This window comes from Rhododendron vialii, chromosome 2a (genome assembly GCF_030253575.1).
Source record: "Rhododendron vialii isolate Sample 1 chromosome 2a, ASM3025357v1".
Lineage (NCBI taxonomy): Eukaryota > Viridiplantae > Streptophyta > Magnoliopsida > Ericales > Ericaceae > Rhododendron > Rhododendron vialii.
The window spans coordinates 11,901,972-11,920,062 of record NC_080558.1 but is presented as its reverse complement, the minus strand read 5'-3'; the positions used below and the strand labels follow the sequence as shown (position 1 = coordinate 11,920,062).

At 37.6% G+C, this 18,091-nt stretch overlaps 3 protein-coding genes and 1 long non-coding RNA gene across 10 annotated transcripts; 3 read left to right on the top strand and 1 right to left on the bottom strand.

Annotated features, from left to right (window-relative positions):
- The first annotated feature begins 622 nt into the window (after positions 1-622).
- On the top strand, positions 623-3,578 carry LOC131316160 (uncharacterized). Of its 5 annotated transcripts, XR_009197019.1 has the most exons (8): positions 623-816; positions 977-1,044; positions 1,373-1,446; positions 1,631-1,746; positions 2,369-2,446; positions 2,556-2,600; positions 3,230-3,295; positions 3,415-3,578. It is a non-coding gene; the product is annotated as an uncharacterized LOC131316160 (long non-coding RNA). The 5 variants fall into 5 exon arrangements; XR_009197016.1 differs by lacking the exon at positions 1,373-1,446; XR_009197017.1 differs by lacking the exon at positions 1,373-1,446 and having other exon boundaries at positions 3,173-3,295.
- A 1,763-nt stretch (positions 3,579-5,341) lies between these two features.
- Positions 5,342-10,346, bottom strand: LOC131316158 (putative late blight resistance protein homolog R1B-16). Its single transcript, XM_058345437.1, has 3 exons — positions 10,209-10,346; positions 8,874-9,457; positions 5,342-8,350 (listed from the first exon to the last, which is right to left on the bottom strand). Exons 1-3 carry the CDS (start codon positions 10,267-10,269, stop codon positions 6,671-6,673), a joined length of 2,325 nt encoding a protein of 774 aa, XP_058201420.1. The 5' UTR covers positions 10,270-10,346; the 3' UTR covers positions 5,342-6,670.
- Positions 10,347-10,358: 12 nt separating this feature from the next.
- Positions 10,359-12,781, top strand: LOC131317134 (uncharacterized). The gene is made up of 3 exons (XM_058346703.1): positions 10,359-11,818; positions 11,919-12,024; positions 12,118-12,781. Exons 1-3 carry the CDS (start codon positions 10,359-10,361, stop codon positions 12,760-12,762), a joined length of 2,211 nt encoding a protein of 736 aa, XP_058202686.1. The 3' UTR covers positions 12,763-12,781.
- Positions 12,782-12,844: 63 nt separating this feature from the next.
- On the top strand, positions 12,845-17,905 carry LOC131316612 (uncharacterized). Of its 3 annotated transcripts, none has more exons than XM_058346043.1 (15): positions 12,845-13,296; positions 13,389-13,598; positions 13,708-13,800; positions 13,936-14,121; positions 14,202-14,657; positions 14,753-15,007; positions 15,121-15,174; positions 15,268-15,303; positions 15,384-15,598; positions 15,674-15,847; positions 15,941-16,045; positions 16,134-16,200; positions 16,288-16,383; positions 16,474-16,598; positions 17,742-17,905. In XM_058346043.1, exons 1-14 carry the CDS (start codon positions 12,997-12,999, stop codon positions 16,570-16,572), a joined length of 2,346 nt encoding a protein of 781 aa, XP_058202026.1. In that variant the 5' UTR covers positions 12,845-12,996; the 3' UTR covers positions 16,573-16,598; positions 17,742-17,905. The 3 variants fall into 3 exon arrangements, with proteins under 3 accessions (XP_058202026.1, XP_058202025.1, XP_058202027.1); XM_058346042.1 differs by having other exon boundaries at positions 15,094-15,174; positions 17,742-17,904; XM_058346044.1 differs by having other exon boundaries at positions 13,169-13,296; positions 13,444-13,598; positions 15,094-15,174; positions 17,742-17,904.
- Positions 17,906-18,091: the final 186 nt, after the last annotated feature.

Sequence of the window (18,091 nt, the reverse complement as noted above, 5' to 3'; positions counted from 1 at the left end):
TGGACCTATTACATTACAAAACTCTAAAATGGACTGAATTTCACACTTTTTTTTTTATCCAAGTGCTATTTTTTTAGTGATGTGAATTTACATGAATACCCTTTTCATGACAGAAGGAAACAATATATATAAAGGGTAGTTTTGTAATTTTATTTGAATAAAGACAAAAAATGAAAGGCACTTGTACAAAAAACAAAAATGAGTGTGAAAATTAATTTTCTTTTGAAAGTTATATAAACAGAAAATAAGAAATTGGTGCACAAAATCAAGAAGATGGCAATTACCTATGGAGATGTTGGTGTGGCTTTGACAGATCAAATTCTTCTCGTGTATAATACGTTTTGACATTCAATTTTTTTATCCTTTACGACTCAATCGATTTATGTTAGGTTTAGTTTTCTCATGACCCATCTATATAATAATACATGACTGGTTTTGAATCCAAAAAATAACCAACGGTTCAGATTTATACCCTACATAATTTCCCACCCTTCATTCTACAGTGACGGACCCGTAAATACTTAATTTTTCTTGACCATCTCCCAAACATGCATTCCCCGTCTATTTTGGAAATCCCATTTCCAGAAACCACCCCCCCCCCCTCTCTCTCTCTTTCTCTCTCCCTCCGAATACGAGAATAAGATCCGATTTCCAGACCCTCTCTCTCTCTCCGAATATGGCATTCCCCTCACGCAGCTTCGCCTCTACCTCCTCCCATCATGCAGGTTAGCCACCACCTCACTCTCCCCGCGCCGGCTGATCGCCAATCCCTAACGACCCAACATCAATTACTGCTTCCTCCCGCCTATCTTTTAAGTAAGTATTATGCTTTAATCTGACTGCTATTTGGAAACGAATAGTTACAGGTTATCAAAATAGCACGGCTTAACTTACCCAAAAAATAAAAATAAAAATAGCACGGCTGATTATACCTATATCCCAGAATGCTAAACAGTTTTGTTTTCGTCCCTGATAGGAGAGAGACAGTTACGGATTATATAGATTATCGTGCAGAGGCAAATTGTTGACTAAGTCCTAGAATAGGTAATTATTGATTTTTTTTTTTGTGCAACGTTGATTCATGCCCTGTACGTTGTATAATCAGCTAGCACGACCAAGTTGGTGCTGAATTTATGATACCATCTGATGCTTGCTGCTTCTTTTGGAACTAAAAAATTCTGCTGCTTCCTGTCAATGGTGGTCAGTTCTACCATACAGGTGTTGGGCTCCAATTAAGATTTCTGCTATTTTCTGCTGGATATATTCTTGCTGATGCTATTTGTTGTTGCTCATATCATAATTGTTAGGATGTCAATGGGGCAGAGCGAGGGTGTTTTTGTTTGAAGCAATCATGTGTTATGATTCTTAATAGGGTACGACGAATTAGAGACAACGGCTAGCAAACGGAAGCCAACACATGTGGCCTATGGAGAAGAATATTCACGGGTATGACCCTTTGGTGTACCTTCTATCTTTATTTCGGGAAAAAAAATGGCAACTAACTAATAAGTTTTGGGACAATATTGTATGACCCATTGACCTAATTTGGTAGACAGAGAATATTTATTTTACTTTCTTAAATAGTAATGGGATTACAATAATTAATTAGAGTTGCTACACATACTTTTAGGCACAATCTGGCAAAGAACTATCAAAATCAACTTTTGCGCAACGAGCATGATGAGAATGAGAACGAATTCTAAAGCAAAGCACTGCGGTCAATGGAAAGGAAAACTCACAGTACAGGTATACACGTTTCTATACTCCATTTGGAAAATAGATATTAGTGTTGTAGTAATGCTGATACTTTTTTAATGAGTTTTGGGATAATAATTATGGCATAAATATTGCTTCTATACATTCTTTAGCCACAAGTTGGTAAAGAGATATGTAAATCTACCATATGTATGTTTTATTTTCTTTGTTTTAAATCTACCACGTATATTTTCTTACCTAAAGTACTCGATATTCTCTTACCTTTCCTATTCCAAAGACTCTTCCTAATTCATATTCCCAACTCTAGCTGACCTAATAAATGGGAGGGAGAGGGTTTTTCCTATGTTTTTGGTAGTAAAAGCCCTAAAGAAGTGTAAGTTGGTGATAACACACGTGGCTTTTGATAAAGAGGGTCAGTTTTGATGCTTGTGTGTATTTGTCAGTAACTGAAATATTTCTTTTCATTACCATTTCGCACGATTAAAGGGGAGTGCACACCATTTCTCTCATGGAAGTTTGACCGTAAGTATAAGATCCTTGAAACACACACAAACAACAAGATATATACGTGTTTTCCTAAAATCGGGTACTTTAGGTTGTCCATGAGTTTCCCTATCTATTCTTGAACTTCATTTTGCTTTTTCTTTTTCAGATCCTTAAGGAATTGGTGGAGCATTAATTAGGGAAAAAGAAGTTTCCAATGTCCCAATTTCTCATTGTTTGGTTGCAGGTTCCTCTCCTAAAATCTCAATATATCATCTCTTATATGCATAACCCTATGGAAAAAGAACAAAAGTTGAGAAGATGGGGCATTTATTGAGTCTATAATCTATATGTAGGTGGTAGGAAATGGAGAAAGAAATGGTGTGGACACCATTGAATACGTAAGTCATTCAGTTCATTTGTTTGAGAGGTTTTAGATGTGAATTTTACTTCTAATTTTTAGTAGTTTGCTTTGGTTTCTTTTACCCTTACCCTATTACCATTGGTTTTCCTCTTAAATGTATCTATTTGTCTAAAAAAAAAAAATTAGAATTTGACCTTATTACCCAAAAGTATATAAATAATCATGAAATCAACTGAAGAAGAATGGAAAAATCTTTGGACACCATCGAACATAATTCCCGAAGCTGTGGATGGGAAAGCTATGGACGCCATTGAAATCGAGTGCCATATTGACTTTTATATGCAATCGATCATTACTTTATTGTTTTAGATTTGAGTGCATCTGGTTTTTAGCTTTGAGTACACCTCGATAAATGATTCTATTCTCTACTCTCTTTTGAGCACAATTTGAGGAAAATTTAGCTTTAAAGTTTTGTGGCCTGAAAATATAAAAGGATAAAATTTAGCTTCAGAGGTTTACATGTTCTTGGTAAAATCAACGTGTCGCTGTGTCTATTTCTTTTAGGTGTGAACCAAATTTTGTCTTTTGATGGTGAGATTTGATTTCAAGTTCTAGGAATTCATGTTAATTCGAGTTCTCTCATAATTTTATTTGAATTACTTCTAGGTATGATTAACTGGTAACACCGAAGCCGTAGAGCGGTAAAGGTCTGGCCTTGAATACTTTTCGAGGGTATGCTTCCACTTATTTTTAAATAATTGGGTGTACTATCTGCTCTAATGAGATGCTATTTGCGTTGGAAGATAATATGTTTGTAGCTTTCTTACAAAGCTTTGGTTTGGCTCTGATAGGATGAAAATTTCACGGATGGAAAGTTAGAGTTATTTTACTGTTAAAAGCAACTTTGTTGGAGCTTTGAAGATAGACAAAGCTTCATAGTGAATGTGGGTGTTTGTTAAAAAAAAATGTAACTGTTCTCATGCGGTTGGAAATCTACAACTTATGGATTCAACTATATTGTAGAGTATAATTGTTTAGCTCTCCATGTTGATTTTATAGGTAAGTTTGTTAGTTTTTTATGTTGTGTTACTCTATTGGGTGGATGATTTATATTGGTTGACCAATTTTTATTTTTCTTCTTTTGTTGTTAAACAGAAGTACTAAAGTTTTTGCAGACGGGGTTAGAAAATTGTTTGTTCTTTATTTGCTGATTCAAGTTAAACAGGTCAATGAATATGCTTAGGTTATTGTTTTTCACATAGTTTGATTCGTTGAGCATGAGTCCATAATTTATTTGCATGAGCTGATCGTTTGAGCCGTGCCTTCAGGCACGAGCATTCACTAGTACTTACTTAAAAGACAGGCGGGAGGAAGCAGTAATTGATGTTGGGTCGTTAGGGATTGGCGATCAGCCGGCGCGGGGAGAGTGAGGTGGTGGCTAACCTACGTGATGGGAGGATGTGGAGGCCAAGCTACTTGAGGGGATTGCCATATTCGGAGAGAGAGAGAGGGTCTGGAAATCAGATCGTATTCTCGTATTCGGAGAGAGAGAGAGAGAGAGAGAGAGAGAGAAGAGGAGGGGGTCCAGAAATGCATGTTTGGGAGATGGTCAAGAAAAATTAAGTATTTACGGGTCCAGTATTGTAGAATAAAGGGTGGAGAATTATGCAGGGTATAAATCTGGACCGTTAGTTGTTTTTTGGATTCAAAACCAATCCTGTCTTACTATATATAGATTGTCCTATAAAAGTGCATAATCCTATTTTATTTTTTCCAAATTGTTGTTAACTTTGAACAATGTTCTAAAAATTGCTAGGTACTCCGTATTAGCTAGTGGGGCAAAAAAAAGGTGTTGAGCGCCTAGGCGACAACTAGGTGTTGAGGCGCTGACTAGTCAGCTACCAATCTACCACCACCTATCGCCTAGGTGGAGACTAAATGGCCTAGGTGGCCAACTTTTAGAACACTAATTTTGCATCATTTTTTTTCTTGATTAAAGTGGGTTTAAGAATTCCTTCGGAGCTAAGAGTGAGTCATCTTGATGAGAATAATTGAAAATATAAATATTATTACCAAAAGCTAAAAAAAATTCATCAAAAATAGAAAAAGTTCAAGGAGATAAAATTATGAACAGTTTTTTATTTTTATTTTACAAACACGATAATCCCATTCATAAATAAAATAATACAACCAAAGTTGAATAGACCTTATAACAGATACCCAAAAACCACCGCAGCTCACAAACAAAACAAAGCCCCAACCTAAAGAGAAACCAAGAGATACCCGATCAAACAAAAAATTAACAAGGAAAAAGCTCAGCAACAGCCAACACAAGATCACATACCAACCAGGCTCGAGGAACTAGTCGACCTTCAAAACCTGCAAAACGCAGTGAATGCACAAGATAAACCAGAAAGTCTAAGCATCCCGACCAGGGAATCCCGACGCAACGCGAGAATCAACGGTATCCGATGTGTGTAGGTGGCCGATCCAAAAAAATGGAGTGTTTGGATCGGCCACCTACATATATCGGATGCCGTTGATTCCTGCGTGACCCACTTGGTTTTTTTTTTTTTAGAATTTTTGGTCGGCTCCGATCAGCCATCCGGTGGCCGGAGTGGGCCGAGCGCGGCATCGGAAATTCGGTCGGGATTCTCCAGTCGGGAACTGTAGTCTCTCTCCAAGATAAAAGACAAATCAAGATAAAGTACGGCATTGATGGATACAATAAGCGCAAGGGTCAGCACAGCAATCCTCGTTTACGCTTCATTCGAGTGTAGCCTTGAATAGCCTTGCCACCACTTTCACAACTGACAATCTTCTTGGTCTTTCCCTTCTATTTCCTAAAGCTGCGATGCATAGCAAAGAGGTGCTCGTCTTCCTCTGACCTATTCTTCTATATGACTGCCGCCCATTTAGTCTGGAAGTCCTTTGTTTCGGTACCCTTTTCCGTGATTTGCTCAGGTGTGGGTGGAGCAAACTCACATCTAGACCAAAGAGAAGAATCCTCTTCCATCTTAGGCGAATTGAAAAGCTCAAACAATCCATCCCTAGAAGAACTATCGTTTCCTTCATTGAGCTGGACATCTCCCACCTTATCGGGCGAGGAATTCTCAATTGTAAGTTGATGTAGGTCAGGCTTTGGAACCTCACTATTAACAGTTTAATACCAATTGCTTTCCAATTGGGAGGGGTAGATATATAGATCCCTCCAACACAATCCTTGAATGAATTATTAGGCCTAAAAGGCTAAAACCAACACAACTCTTAAGCATTAGGTACCAGTTGCCCTCTTTTTTAACCTTGGAAATTATTGGGACTGGACTTGTCATTGAATTAAATTTTACTATATACTAATCAAATACATGCATGCCACAAGCCATGTTCTCTTTAATAACTCACAACCCATAAACTAATATAAGAAAATTGTCCCATATTGACATGCAAAAATATACTTTACTGACAAAATGAGAAAGAATTCCAACTTGTTGGTCCCTAGACCCTTGACAATCATATGCCGCCCCAACATGAGACTAGATGGCAAGATGCCAACCTGATAGAAAATAAGAAAAAAGAGGCCGAATGAGGCCCATGCCCAGAAATAAAAGTCCCCCACACGATCAATCATTCAATTATAACCTGCAATGTAAACCTCCAAAATATCAGTGGCAAATGTCCAGCAATTAAAACCTGCAATGTAAGTGCATCCCGAATGCCAGTCATCAGTCATTATTCACCACCAAGCATCATTAGCAATCATCCAGCTTTCCCAATTCCAACTTCAGTAATAGTTCCACGTTTGTTTGAATAACAACAGGCCAATACATCTAGGAAATCCAGAATGGGACTAGGCCAAATCACACACACACTTGCACACACACACATCTTGAAACCCATAAACAAAAAAAACAGAAAAAACTAGAAGGATCCACCATAGCCCCCGGCCGCAACAGACTAAACTGGACACAAAACTTGACAGCACATGCTAGACACAAAGAGACAAGTATAGAAAAAAAAAAAAAAAAAAACCCAGACCAATCAGCAGCACCAAAACAATTTTTGGTAATTAATTACCTCCTCAATATCACTCCCAACTGTTCTCCTCATCTACCATAACAAATCCGCAGGCAACGGCCGCAAGGAGAAATCAAGGCAATCATCATCTCCTTTAAGACTTATTTGCTCTTCCTGAATCTCCCTGACCGATACCTCAGCAGATTGACTACAACGGTATAACTTAATTTCACGAAGGTCGAACAGATTAGCAAAATCAAGTGGGATTCCCTTCAGATATTCGCAATTTTCAATCTCTAAAACCTCAAGTCTCGGAAATTGATATGTGGAAGCATTCCACTCCTCGATATTCAGTTCCTCAAACTTTAAGTACTTGAGTTGAGAGAACCCCTCGTCAAGTTCAGTTGTGTCCCAAACTCGTCCCCAACAGGCGGAGTATAATAATTTGAGAACCTCAATGCTCGGCAGGGTTTGGAGGAGTATTGACATATCCTCCCACAAGATGTCCGTACGGCTCAAAGTTAGCCGCGTAAGAGTCAGAGGAAGCTTCAGCTTAGTCACGCGCTTGGTCACGAACCGTGGCTCAATAAAGAGTGTCTCAAGGCATTTTAAGAACTCTAGGTTGGGGAGCATCACAACCCAATCCTCTGGGAATGATTGGGAGTTCCGACTTGAAGTAAGTCCTAGCTCCTTAAGATTGGGAGTCCTTCTCAAGAAACGATGGCAATGCTCACAAAAACACATTCGGTGCAAGGTCTGTAGGCTATCCAACATATTCCCCTCTTCTTCATGATCATAAGAAGCATGATATTCGAATATCCCCCTTTTAGTATATAGATGCCTCAACTGGACCATCTTAACTATATCTTGAGGCAACGAAATCTTGGTCCAACTCCCAACTTGGAAGTTAAGGGTTTCTAGGTTCGAGAGGTAGTGAATAAATAATGGTGCACGGTGCATGATGTGGAGTGGTAACCTAAGTGCTAAGTATCTCAAATGAACTAGATCTCCTTTTCTTATTTCTCCTAGGCTTGTAGCAGAGTTAAAATTCAACACCTTGAGAAGTTTGAAGTTTTCAACAAAGAATGACAGATTTTGTTTGGAAGGCGGGGAGTTTGACAAGGAGCGGCACGTAAAAGAACGAAGGTTTTGAGCACAAGGCCTTGAGGAAAACTTATGAAAGAACTGAGAGCTAATGAAGAGGCGACGCTGCTTATTTGTAGAGGAAGGTGAAAGAGGATCATCCTCGTAAATTTTCACAATGAAATTATCCTCCTCAGCTTTTTTCAAGCCTAATTCACGCAAAAGATCATGGATACGACATGCTTTAATTCCTTGCCGGAATTTACTTTTCCTAGCTACCATTATGAGACTTCTATCAATAAGACCAATTAAGTAATCTTTTGCTATGTCCTCCAAGCTTTCTCCACCCTCACTTGGCTTAATAAATCCCTCCGCGATCCATAACCATATCAGCTCGCGTACGGAGATTTCATAATCTTCAGGGTGTGCTGCAATATAAAGAAAACACGCTTTTAAATGAAGGGGCAAGTGATTGTAACTAAGTTCTAGTATCTCCATGCAGCCCTCCTGGTTTTTGGCAATGATCGAGCTTAAATGTTTGGCAACTTCCTCCCACACGTAGAGTGTCTTGTTTTCCATTGCTAGAATGCCAGCTATTGCGATAATTGCAATTGGTAGCCCTTTACATTTTTTTGTGATTTGCTTACCGATGTCCACCAACTCCGGTGGGCATTGTTTGGTCCCGAATACCTATTCAATATATTTGGGAAAAATATTAGATGGCTATAATTGTAATTACATACAACTTGATTCAAGTAATAGGAGTTGACCGGTTCATACGACGAGAATAATAAATGTTTTAAAATAGGAATTCTTGAAAAGAAATTATATATCAAAAAACATAGACAACAGTTAGAGAAACATATGTTCAAATCACTATTTTTATTTATATATGTTGGTTTTGTCAATCCACCACTCAACTTAGTGGAGCACCCTCATGTTTAGGTAGTTTCGTGGCCTATACAAGGAGTCTCCATTGGCTTGTAATAATATCATAATATAGAGAGTAAACACTAGAGATTGTGAGAGGCTGTATTGTGAGTGTGTAGAGTGATTAATTGTAATCCTCCACAGATAAAACGAATCTGCTGCCCCTCTGTCGATGTACCCGTTACCACGTATATCTTTGAGTTGTGTGTGATTGTGTTTGCTTGGTTTAGATGCTATAAGGACGCAACAAGATAACGTACAATAATTTTTTATAAACAAATACCTTCTTTTGTAACAACTCCCAACTGCAACTTTCAGATAAGGGATCCAAATAATGAGGGATGCAGCAGACGCTATCAGGTTGAACGAGTAGTCGACTTGTGAATAACACTTTGCTCCCCCGGCATTTTTTGGGGAATGATCTTTGGATATCATTCCAGGCTTCAATGCCCCATATGTCATCCATGACAATGAGATATTTTCTACCCTTCAAGCATTTGAGTACCATTTCTCCCAACTTATCCTCGCTATATTGCTTGTAATCTTCATCTTTTCGTGCGGAAGCTAATTCCAAAATACAAATCAACAAATTCCTCTTCATAGTTTCATCATAATATTGAGAAACATCAACCCATGCACGAATGTCAAAGGTATACGATGTGAAACGGTGATCATACACTTCTCTGGCCAAAGTAGTTTTACCACCTCCACCTGCACCGATTATTGTTATAATCTCCAATTCTCTGCCCTCTCCTCTATCATCAAGCTTGTCTATTAGTCTCTTTACCTCTTCCTCGAAACCAATCACCACCTTCTCTTTCACCTCTATGGACGTGTTGCTCCCTCCTAATGAACTTGAACCTCCTACTGTAAAATAGAAGGAATGTAACAATCAAGGAAGAGCCAAAAGTCATGGAAGGGGCCATAGTAAGTGTTAACATAGAATCAAATATGTGTTTTGGAAAGGATCTATTCTCATATCCTATTTAATACAGAGTCTTAACGAGCAATCTTTGAGCTATATATTTAGAATATTGTTGTGTGTTTCACCGGACTAAGTCATTCCCTGGTTGATATAATTGCCGAGCGAAAAGGAAAACAACTATGGTTGTTACTATCATATCAATTGAATTAAAGCTAGATTCAGGGCGTATTAATTGTAGCATTGGCCTGCATATTTTTGCAGTTCATACTAATTATTATGCTCCATCTTCCATGCGTATTATTATGGTGGATAATATGAATTATAAGTTGCCAGTGAACAATACACAATTTTGATTCTTAACTAAGCCAATATTTGTGACAAAAGTCTAGGAACAAAGATTTAAAACACATATTCAGACACAACTGTGTCCAAAACCGTCGATGCTTGTGTGAATATGCATGAGATGGTTCCAACTGCCGCTTTTGCTGTTAATGCAAGTGCTCCCGATCCTCTCAACAATTGGACTTTGGCTCTACCAGGTTTCGTAGGAACATCTTTTTGGAATGGAGGGAGTATTAATGATAGTATGATAGTATTCTCATGCCCGACATAGCTGAAACTGAAAGGATAATACACTTGAGATTTAAAATAAATAATTTTGAATCTTAAAATACTAAAAATATGAACCAATACCTCCACTTCCTGTAGAAGAGTGCTTGAGTTTTTTTACTGCTACTCCATTCATGTCATACATATTCTCATTGTAAATCTGCTTCACCTCAGCCGTAAGAGTCTTGATCTCCCTTCTGACTCTTTCAAGGTCAAGGGAAAACTGATGTTATGATGTTATCATTGTTGATATCTGGTCCATTTATGATGTTATCATTGTTGATATCTGGTCCGGCTCAACCTGGTAATGACATTGATGTTTTCCTTGCACCATTGATTGATGACTTGAAGATATTGTGGAAGGTTGGTGTTGAAGCTTATGATGCTTACCGAAAACAACATTTTACATTAAGGGCCGTACTCTTATGGACAATTAACGATTTTCCCGCGCTTGGGAATTTGAGCGGTTGCATAACGAAGGGATATTATGCATGCCCAATTTGTAGCGAAGGAACAGATTCTCAAAGATTAAAGCGTGGTAGGAAGAACATTTATGCCGGCCATAGAAAATTTCTTCCACGCTACCATCCGTATCGAAGGCAAAAGAAAGCATTTAATGGCGAGCAAGACTTTCGAGAAGCTCCGAAACCATTAAATGGAGAAGAAGTGTTAAAGAAGGTAGAAGGGATTGAAATTCTTTGGGGGAAGAAGAATAAAAATAAGCCCTCAGATATTGGTACTAGTTGGAAGAAGAAGTCAATTTTTTTTGAGCTTGAATATTGGAAGTACTTGTATATCCGACACATTTTAGATGTTATGCATATAGAGAAGAATCTGTTGGAGAGCATCATTGGTACACTACTTAATATTCCGGGTAAAACAAAGGATGGAGTTAATTCTCGTCTAGATCTTATAGAGAAGGGCCTACGGGAAGAGTTGGCACCGGTAATTGGAGAGAAGCGAACGTACCTACCTCCGGCATGTTATACATTATCTAGGGAGGAGAAGAAAATATTTTGCACAACATTGTTAGAACTCAAAGTCCCTGATGGGTACTCTTCGAATATTAGAAGTAAGGTCTCGATGCCAGATCTGAAGCTTTATGGTCTCAAGTCACATGACTGTCATGTACTGATGCAACAGTTGCTACCTTTGGCACTACGTTCTGTGTTGCCTAAAGAAGTGAGATATGCCATCACAAGATTATGTTTCTTTTTCAATGCTATTTGTAGCAAAGTGGTGGATGTGCCGAAATTAGAAAAACTTCAATCAGATCTTGTGATTACATTATGCTTATTTGAAAAGTACTTTCCGCCATCATTCTTTGATATCATGGTTCATTTGACGGTACATCTTGTCAGAGAAGTACGACTTTGTGGACCTGTTCACTTTCGATGGATGTATCCATTTGAGAGGTACATGAAGGTCTTAAAGGGTTATGTTCGTAATCGTAATCGTCCGGAGGGTTGCATTGCTGAAAGCTACATTGCAGAAGAAGGTGTTGAGTTTTGCTCAGATTACTTATCTGGGATGGATTCTATTGGGGTTCCTGTGGATAGAAACACGACTTTCGAGGATTCAGCAATTGGAAGGCCTTTACCTGGTGGTCGTGTTACTGCCATTGATCGTGAAGAATGGGAGCAAGCTCATTGTTATGTTTTAGAAAACACAAATGAAGTTCAACCGTACATTGAGTAAGGACATTCCTTTTTCTTTTTTTTCCTTTTTTTTTTTCATACAATTGTATTTAGTTATAATAGTTGGTGATTTCAAATGATTTCTAATCATTGATAGAGAACATATGGCGTTCTTGAAGGAACATCATCCTCGTCAATCAAAAAGTCAAACGTGGCTACAAATTGAGCACAATAAAAAATTTATATATTGGCTCCGTGAAAAGGTACAATAACTCTTAATATTTGTCAATTCAGTTTTGAATATCATTAACAAACTTACCGTTGACCAACTTGACTAATCATTTAACTGTATGCAGGTTGCTGATGAGCTAAATAGTAACAAAAAGCATATTTCTAATACCCTAAAGTGGATAGCACAAGGTCCCCGTTTTGATGTGATCAAATACTCCGGCTACATCATAAATGGTTATCGTTTTCACACAAAAGATCGTGATAATTCACGAGTCACCCAGAATAGTGGAGTTAGCTTGGTGGCAAGAGCAATGCAAGTTACTAATAACAAGGATAAGAACCCTGTGTTTGGGGAGTTGAATTTTTATGGAGTTATAACTGAGATATGGCAGCTTGATTATCACACGTTCAATATTCCAGTATTTAAATGCGACTGGGTTGATAACAATAAGGGTATCAAAGTGGATGAGCTTGGTTTTACGCTAGTTGAGCTTGGGAGGATAGGCCACAAATCCGATTGTTTCATTTTGGCTTCTCAGGCCAAGCAAGTTTTCTATGTGGAAGATCAACTTGATTCGAGGTGGTCGATTGTCCTCGAACCTCCTCAGCGTCGATATCCTTTTGATGGAGATGATGAGCTAGATGATTGTTTTGCTGAGAATAATGGAGCTGGCGAAGGATTACCACAAGTTGAACCATTTGATGTTACTGATGAGTCTACGTTATCTTGCTTGCGAGGAGATTGTGAGGGAACTTGGATTGATAACTAGCTAAAGAATGACATTTTTTTGGGCAGTTCATCTACATTCTACATTGTTGCGTTATTTATTTGGACTTGGAATTTTAAATGATTGTATTGTTCATTCATTGTTGCTTTATTCACGTACATTGTAAATGTTGGTTTTCCATGTAAGCTGATTTGCTCATTCTTTACAGGGGTAACTACTAACTCAATGTATTATTTACATGTGAGGTCTAATTTTTTTGTGACATTTTGATACAGGATGGATTCCTCTATTAACCAAGCTAATAATGAAGAGAGTGCACCAACGTCACCAAGGGATTCACAGGGTAAAAAAAGGAAGGGCAGAGGTTCCACAACTCTACCCGAGATTACAAAAAATAAGAGTGTCGGTATACGGATAGTCGTTCTATATGATGAGCAGGGTCGGCCAGTAGGGAAAGATCAACCAAAGTTTGTGAGTTATCTTGGAGTTCTGGCTCGAACAATGGTCCCGGTAATTCATAAAGATTGGCATCACGTACCAGATGATTTGAAGGACAAATTGTGGAAATCTGTGCAGGTACCTTGACTTGTGTCTCGACTTTTGATATTAATTTCATTTGATCAGTCAACTGATTCACTACTTTTACAACTTATTTTTTAATTTTTCAGACGGCATTTGATGTGGATCTGAACAGTAAAAAGCAAGTTTTATCTTCGATCTCAGTAAAATGGAGGACATTCAAGCAAACCTTGACGAAGCACATGTGTAGATACAAGTCAGATCCTGAGCTTATTTCAAAGCCACCTGGAATCTATTCTTTCATAGAACAAAATCACTGGGACTCATTTGTCAAAAAGAGAAATTGCAAAGAATTTGAGGTAACTGTGGTCTCATGTTTATTACAACGATGGAGACGCCTAACTACTTGAATCTTTCTCTATCATTTTGTGTAGCTAAATACTGAGTTTTCTCTATATTTTTTTGAAGGCAACAAGTAATGTTCAACGAGAGAGCCGGAGTGCCAATAAATGTAACCATAGACTCAGCCGAAAGAGCTACGCTAAGTTTGAAGCGGAACTAGTAAGTTTTGGTAGAATTTGTAATTGTACAAAAAAAAAATTATGTAATTAACGTTATCTCATAAAAAGGTATCTATACATATGACTTTGCTTTGTTAGTTATTAGATATCGAATTATTTTCCTGTTTATTCGTAGAAACAAGCTGAAGATCTAGTCAGCCGTGCCAAGCCAACCTCTGATCCAAGCTCAGCTCCCAATTCAGGGACTCGTAGTAAATCAAAAGCCAAGAAATTTGATAGGAGTGTCATGTGGAAGAAGGCACGTCAGAATAAAAATGGCGAGTATGATGACAAGGAAATTGAGAAGCAAGCGGCGAAAATAGTAATATTTTTAATAATGCACTTAACTGTAGATGATTTATTTTGATATTGTTCCTTCATATATACTGGTGTGTTATACAGGACAAGATAACCAGACAGGTGGAAGATGGAAGTTTATCTGTTGAAGGAGCCAACGATATCCTAACTCTAGCATTGGGTACTCGTGAACATTCCGGGCGATTAAGGGCTGTAGGAGGATTTGTCACGCCAAGCGCCTACTTTCATGTGCCTAGACGAGGAATCCATTCATGTTGTGAGGAGAGGCAGCAAAACCTTGAGGCAACGGTTTCAGATTTGAAAGTACAGGTCAATGCACTGAAACAAAGCTTACCAAATACACCCCATTCTGACTATGCTGGTTCAAACACCTTCGAAAATGACAATATGGGTAGTCCACAGCTTCATCCAAGTCCAATGGTAAATAAGGTGGTAACTGACGATAATATGGCGCATTTTGATCCTATTACAATGGAAAATAGGGTGATAACCGAGGACAACCTGCCCCCTAGTCCAGGTCCTCGACAAAAAGTAAAAAAGGTATGGTAATTTAATTTCAAGTGGTAAGTTATTCTTTAGGTTCTCAATGTATTCTCACTTAGTGTTTGATATTTAATTTGTGCAATTTGTCGTAGAGCAAACAATGTAAATTGGCAGTGGGATCCCGTGAACACATTGTTGCTCATGGTACAATGTATGAGAGAGTTGGACCACATGAAACGATTCATACAGTTTTGCTTGGCCCAGACAATGTACGTGTGTCTGTTGATGTTGTGATTGTCGAGGATGCCCTTCTTCCTATACCCATCCCAGGAGAGGCAGCCACCGTAGGAGAGGCATTGGGGTATCAATTGGCTTGGCCGAAAAAACTTGTATTGGTTGATTATGAGGTAGACGTCTGTTATAATAGTTGTACTATTGGTTAGTTGAATTAATGAGATATATATTTACTATATTTTTTAATTTTTTTCGTCAGGGAAATCTTGAAATTGCTAGCAATAAGGGAAATCTTGGAATTGTTGGCAATAAGGGAAATCTTGGAATTGCTGGCAATAAGGTATGATGTTCTCAATGCAAAATCGTTTACTACAATTTGGTTAAATTGGGTGGGCTTACAAATTTTTTTTTTTTTTTGGGAACTTTCTATTAGGGAGCCTCAAAAAATCGTGAAGTGGTTGGCAATGAGGTAAATTATGCAATCGTAGCTTCATTAATATTCCTTATTTACAGTCTGTATTTGTTAACCCTTGACATTTTTGAACTTAGGCTACTTCAAAAAATGTTGCCTGTGAAAAAAATCTGGAGTCCATTCGATCGTTCGCTTCACTTGTCAAGCATCTCTTACCCCTTAAAGCCATAGAAATGAAAGTCGAGAAGGATTTATTTGGCGTGGATGTTGATTATCATCTACAAAAGGTAGACATGGGATACATATGTGAACTGAAAGAGCTATCCATTCAATGCATTGTGTTGTATATGAGGTAAGACTAGCAAGTTATGTCATGTAAGTAGATATATGTTTACATGTATTATTGCTAATGACTCTATTTGGTCAGCTATCTATATGAAGTTATGAAGGCCTCAAACATGCATAGAAGTTTTTTCTTTGTCAACCCATATATTACAAGTGTAAAAAATAAGCCTGGTGATGACTCACATGAAGCATTGCTTGCACGTAGACTAGAGGATGCAAAGTCCGGTGAATTGGTTTTCGCTCCTTGTAATATTGGGTAATTTTGTCTTGGTTTAATATTTGTATTATTTTCCACATCCATTAGTGAAATGGCTTAATATGCTGGTACTTATGATATGATTATATATAGGGCCCACTGGGTGTTGTTAGTCATTGAAGAGTCTACTTCAACTGTATACTATCTTGATTCAATCAACAGTAAAGTCCCTTTGAACATTAAAATCCTAATTAGCACGTAAGTATTTTAAATTGTGCAGTATAATTTGACTATTTTTTATTATGTGCATTGGTGCTAATTACAAGTATTGATTCCCTTTGTGAAGTGCATTCATAATTTATGAAGGAAACAAGGGAAATAGGAGGAGAAGTCTACAATGGAAAGTTGTTCAGGTATTGATGGGGCTCAATTTTTTGGGGGTGTTGCCAGTGATGTTGCTTATACACCTTTTCTTATGAAAATTGTGTACTTGTTTATAGTGCCCAAAACAACTGACATATGTGGAATGCGGGTTCTACGTAATGATGTTCATGCGAGACTTGATTAGAGATCAGGGCATATTAAGCAAAAATAATGTAAGATATATTTTTAGCTTTCTATTTTGCTTTGTATTGCTTTTTGAGACCAACTTTTATATGTGTAACTCATAATGATGTGTTATGAAGTTCAATGGAAGGAACACATATACGAAAGCTGAAATTGATGAAGTGCGAGTCGACTGGATAAACTTCGTCATGACAAAATATGAGCAACAATTCTTTTAAGCTACACGGAGTACCCCTAATTACCTGTAAGTCTCTCAAAGTGTTTTCAAGCATCATATTCTTGCATTCCGGTTTTAGTTGGTGTATCTACTATACGCACACTCACACATGAATTGAAAAACATTACACGAATTACTATAGAAGTACACTCTTATATAATAGCATATAGTCTTTGTATCAAGAAGCAGCTTTGAGAATTGGTTGCAAACTTGCAAATATGGTACGTGCAGCATATGATGTGGATTAAAAAGCTTGGTTAATATTGTCTGCACTAGTGAGGGTGTGTGATGGAGTGTTCAGCTTATGATGTGGATGATGGGCTAAATTCTGTTACCCATGTGCGCCAGTTTCCACACTTATGATGGCTCAATATACTCAAATCTTTTTGGCAATATTCATCTTAGTTAAACAATGAATATCTTGGTTAATGTAAAAGGAACATCTGCTGCTATATTAGTCTGGTTGATTAAGGAACAAGAACAGCTATCTGATCCTTATATTATGCTGTTGTTTTGAGGGTGTTGTGGGTGAGAGTATTGAATGAGGGTTGTTATCTTTTCAGTGGGGTTGTGGCCTTTTCACTCTAGTTCTTTTTTAGTTTTTTTTTTGATCCACTGTTAAACCAATCCAGCTAGAGCAAGTATCCCCTTTCATTGGTTGAAGGAAACAGTTCCCATCTAGGGAACAAACCGGTGATTGGCCGAGGACGAATATATAATCTTAGCTTCGGAAAGGATTGATTAGTACAGACGGTAACTAACCTAAGGGGGGAGGGAAGAAAAAACAACAAATAGACAATAGAGATAATGTACTTCAAGTTCTTTACCGAGAGGACTAATAAAAAAAGCAGATGCTTCCTTAGGAAATTTTTCGCTATTGCGCCCTTAACAAACGGATTGCCCTCTGAACGATCACAATAAGGTAAAGCTTGAAGATAAGTTTTTACTCTATTAATTTCTCAGCCCCTCTAGTGGGGTGGGCGCCGGCCGGTCTTTCGAATAGATCCCCTTTTTAGTTCATTGTTATATTTCTATTCTCATTTGCTTGTTTTTCATGGGATCGTGCTCGCGATCCTTTATCTTTGTAATGTTTTATTGTAATCTATCAATTGAGTTATTTTTCCCTTTTAGATGTTGTGTTTAACGAGTTGTATATCGTGTTTAATGCAGGACACACGGTGAACAACACAACTTTTTGGATTGAAGAATACAGAGCTGATTTATTTTAACACTATCTAGCTAGTCATTATTTATTTGTATTCCGTACATTTTTAATTAGCAATTAGTTTTTGAAAGATGACTGGAAACTTTGTGTACTAGAGAATGATTTTATGTTTTAATTATTAATATATAGACTTTTTTCTGTTATTGGATGATTTTATTTTTTTTTATTGTCTTAATTAATATGATCTTGTCTTGGAACAAAGAATGGTTGATTCTCTCATTTTCATATTTTTTTAGATAATACAGAAAAAGTGGCATCGTGTGTGTATATATATATATAAAACATAATAAAGAGA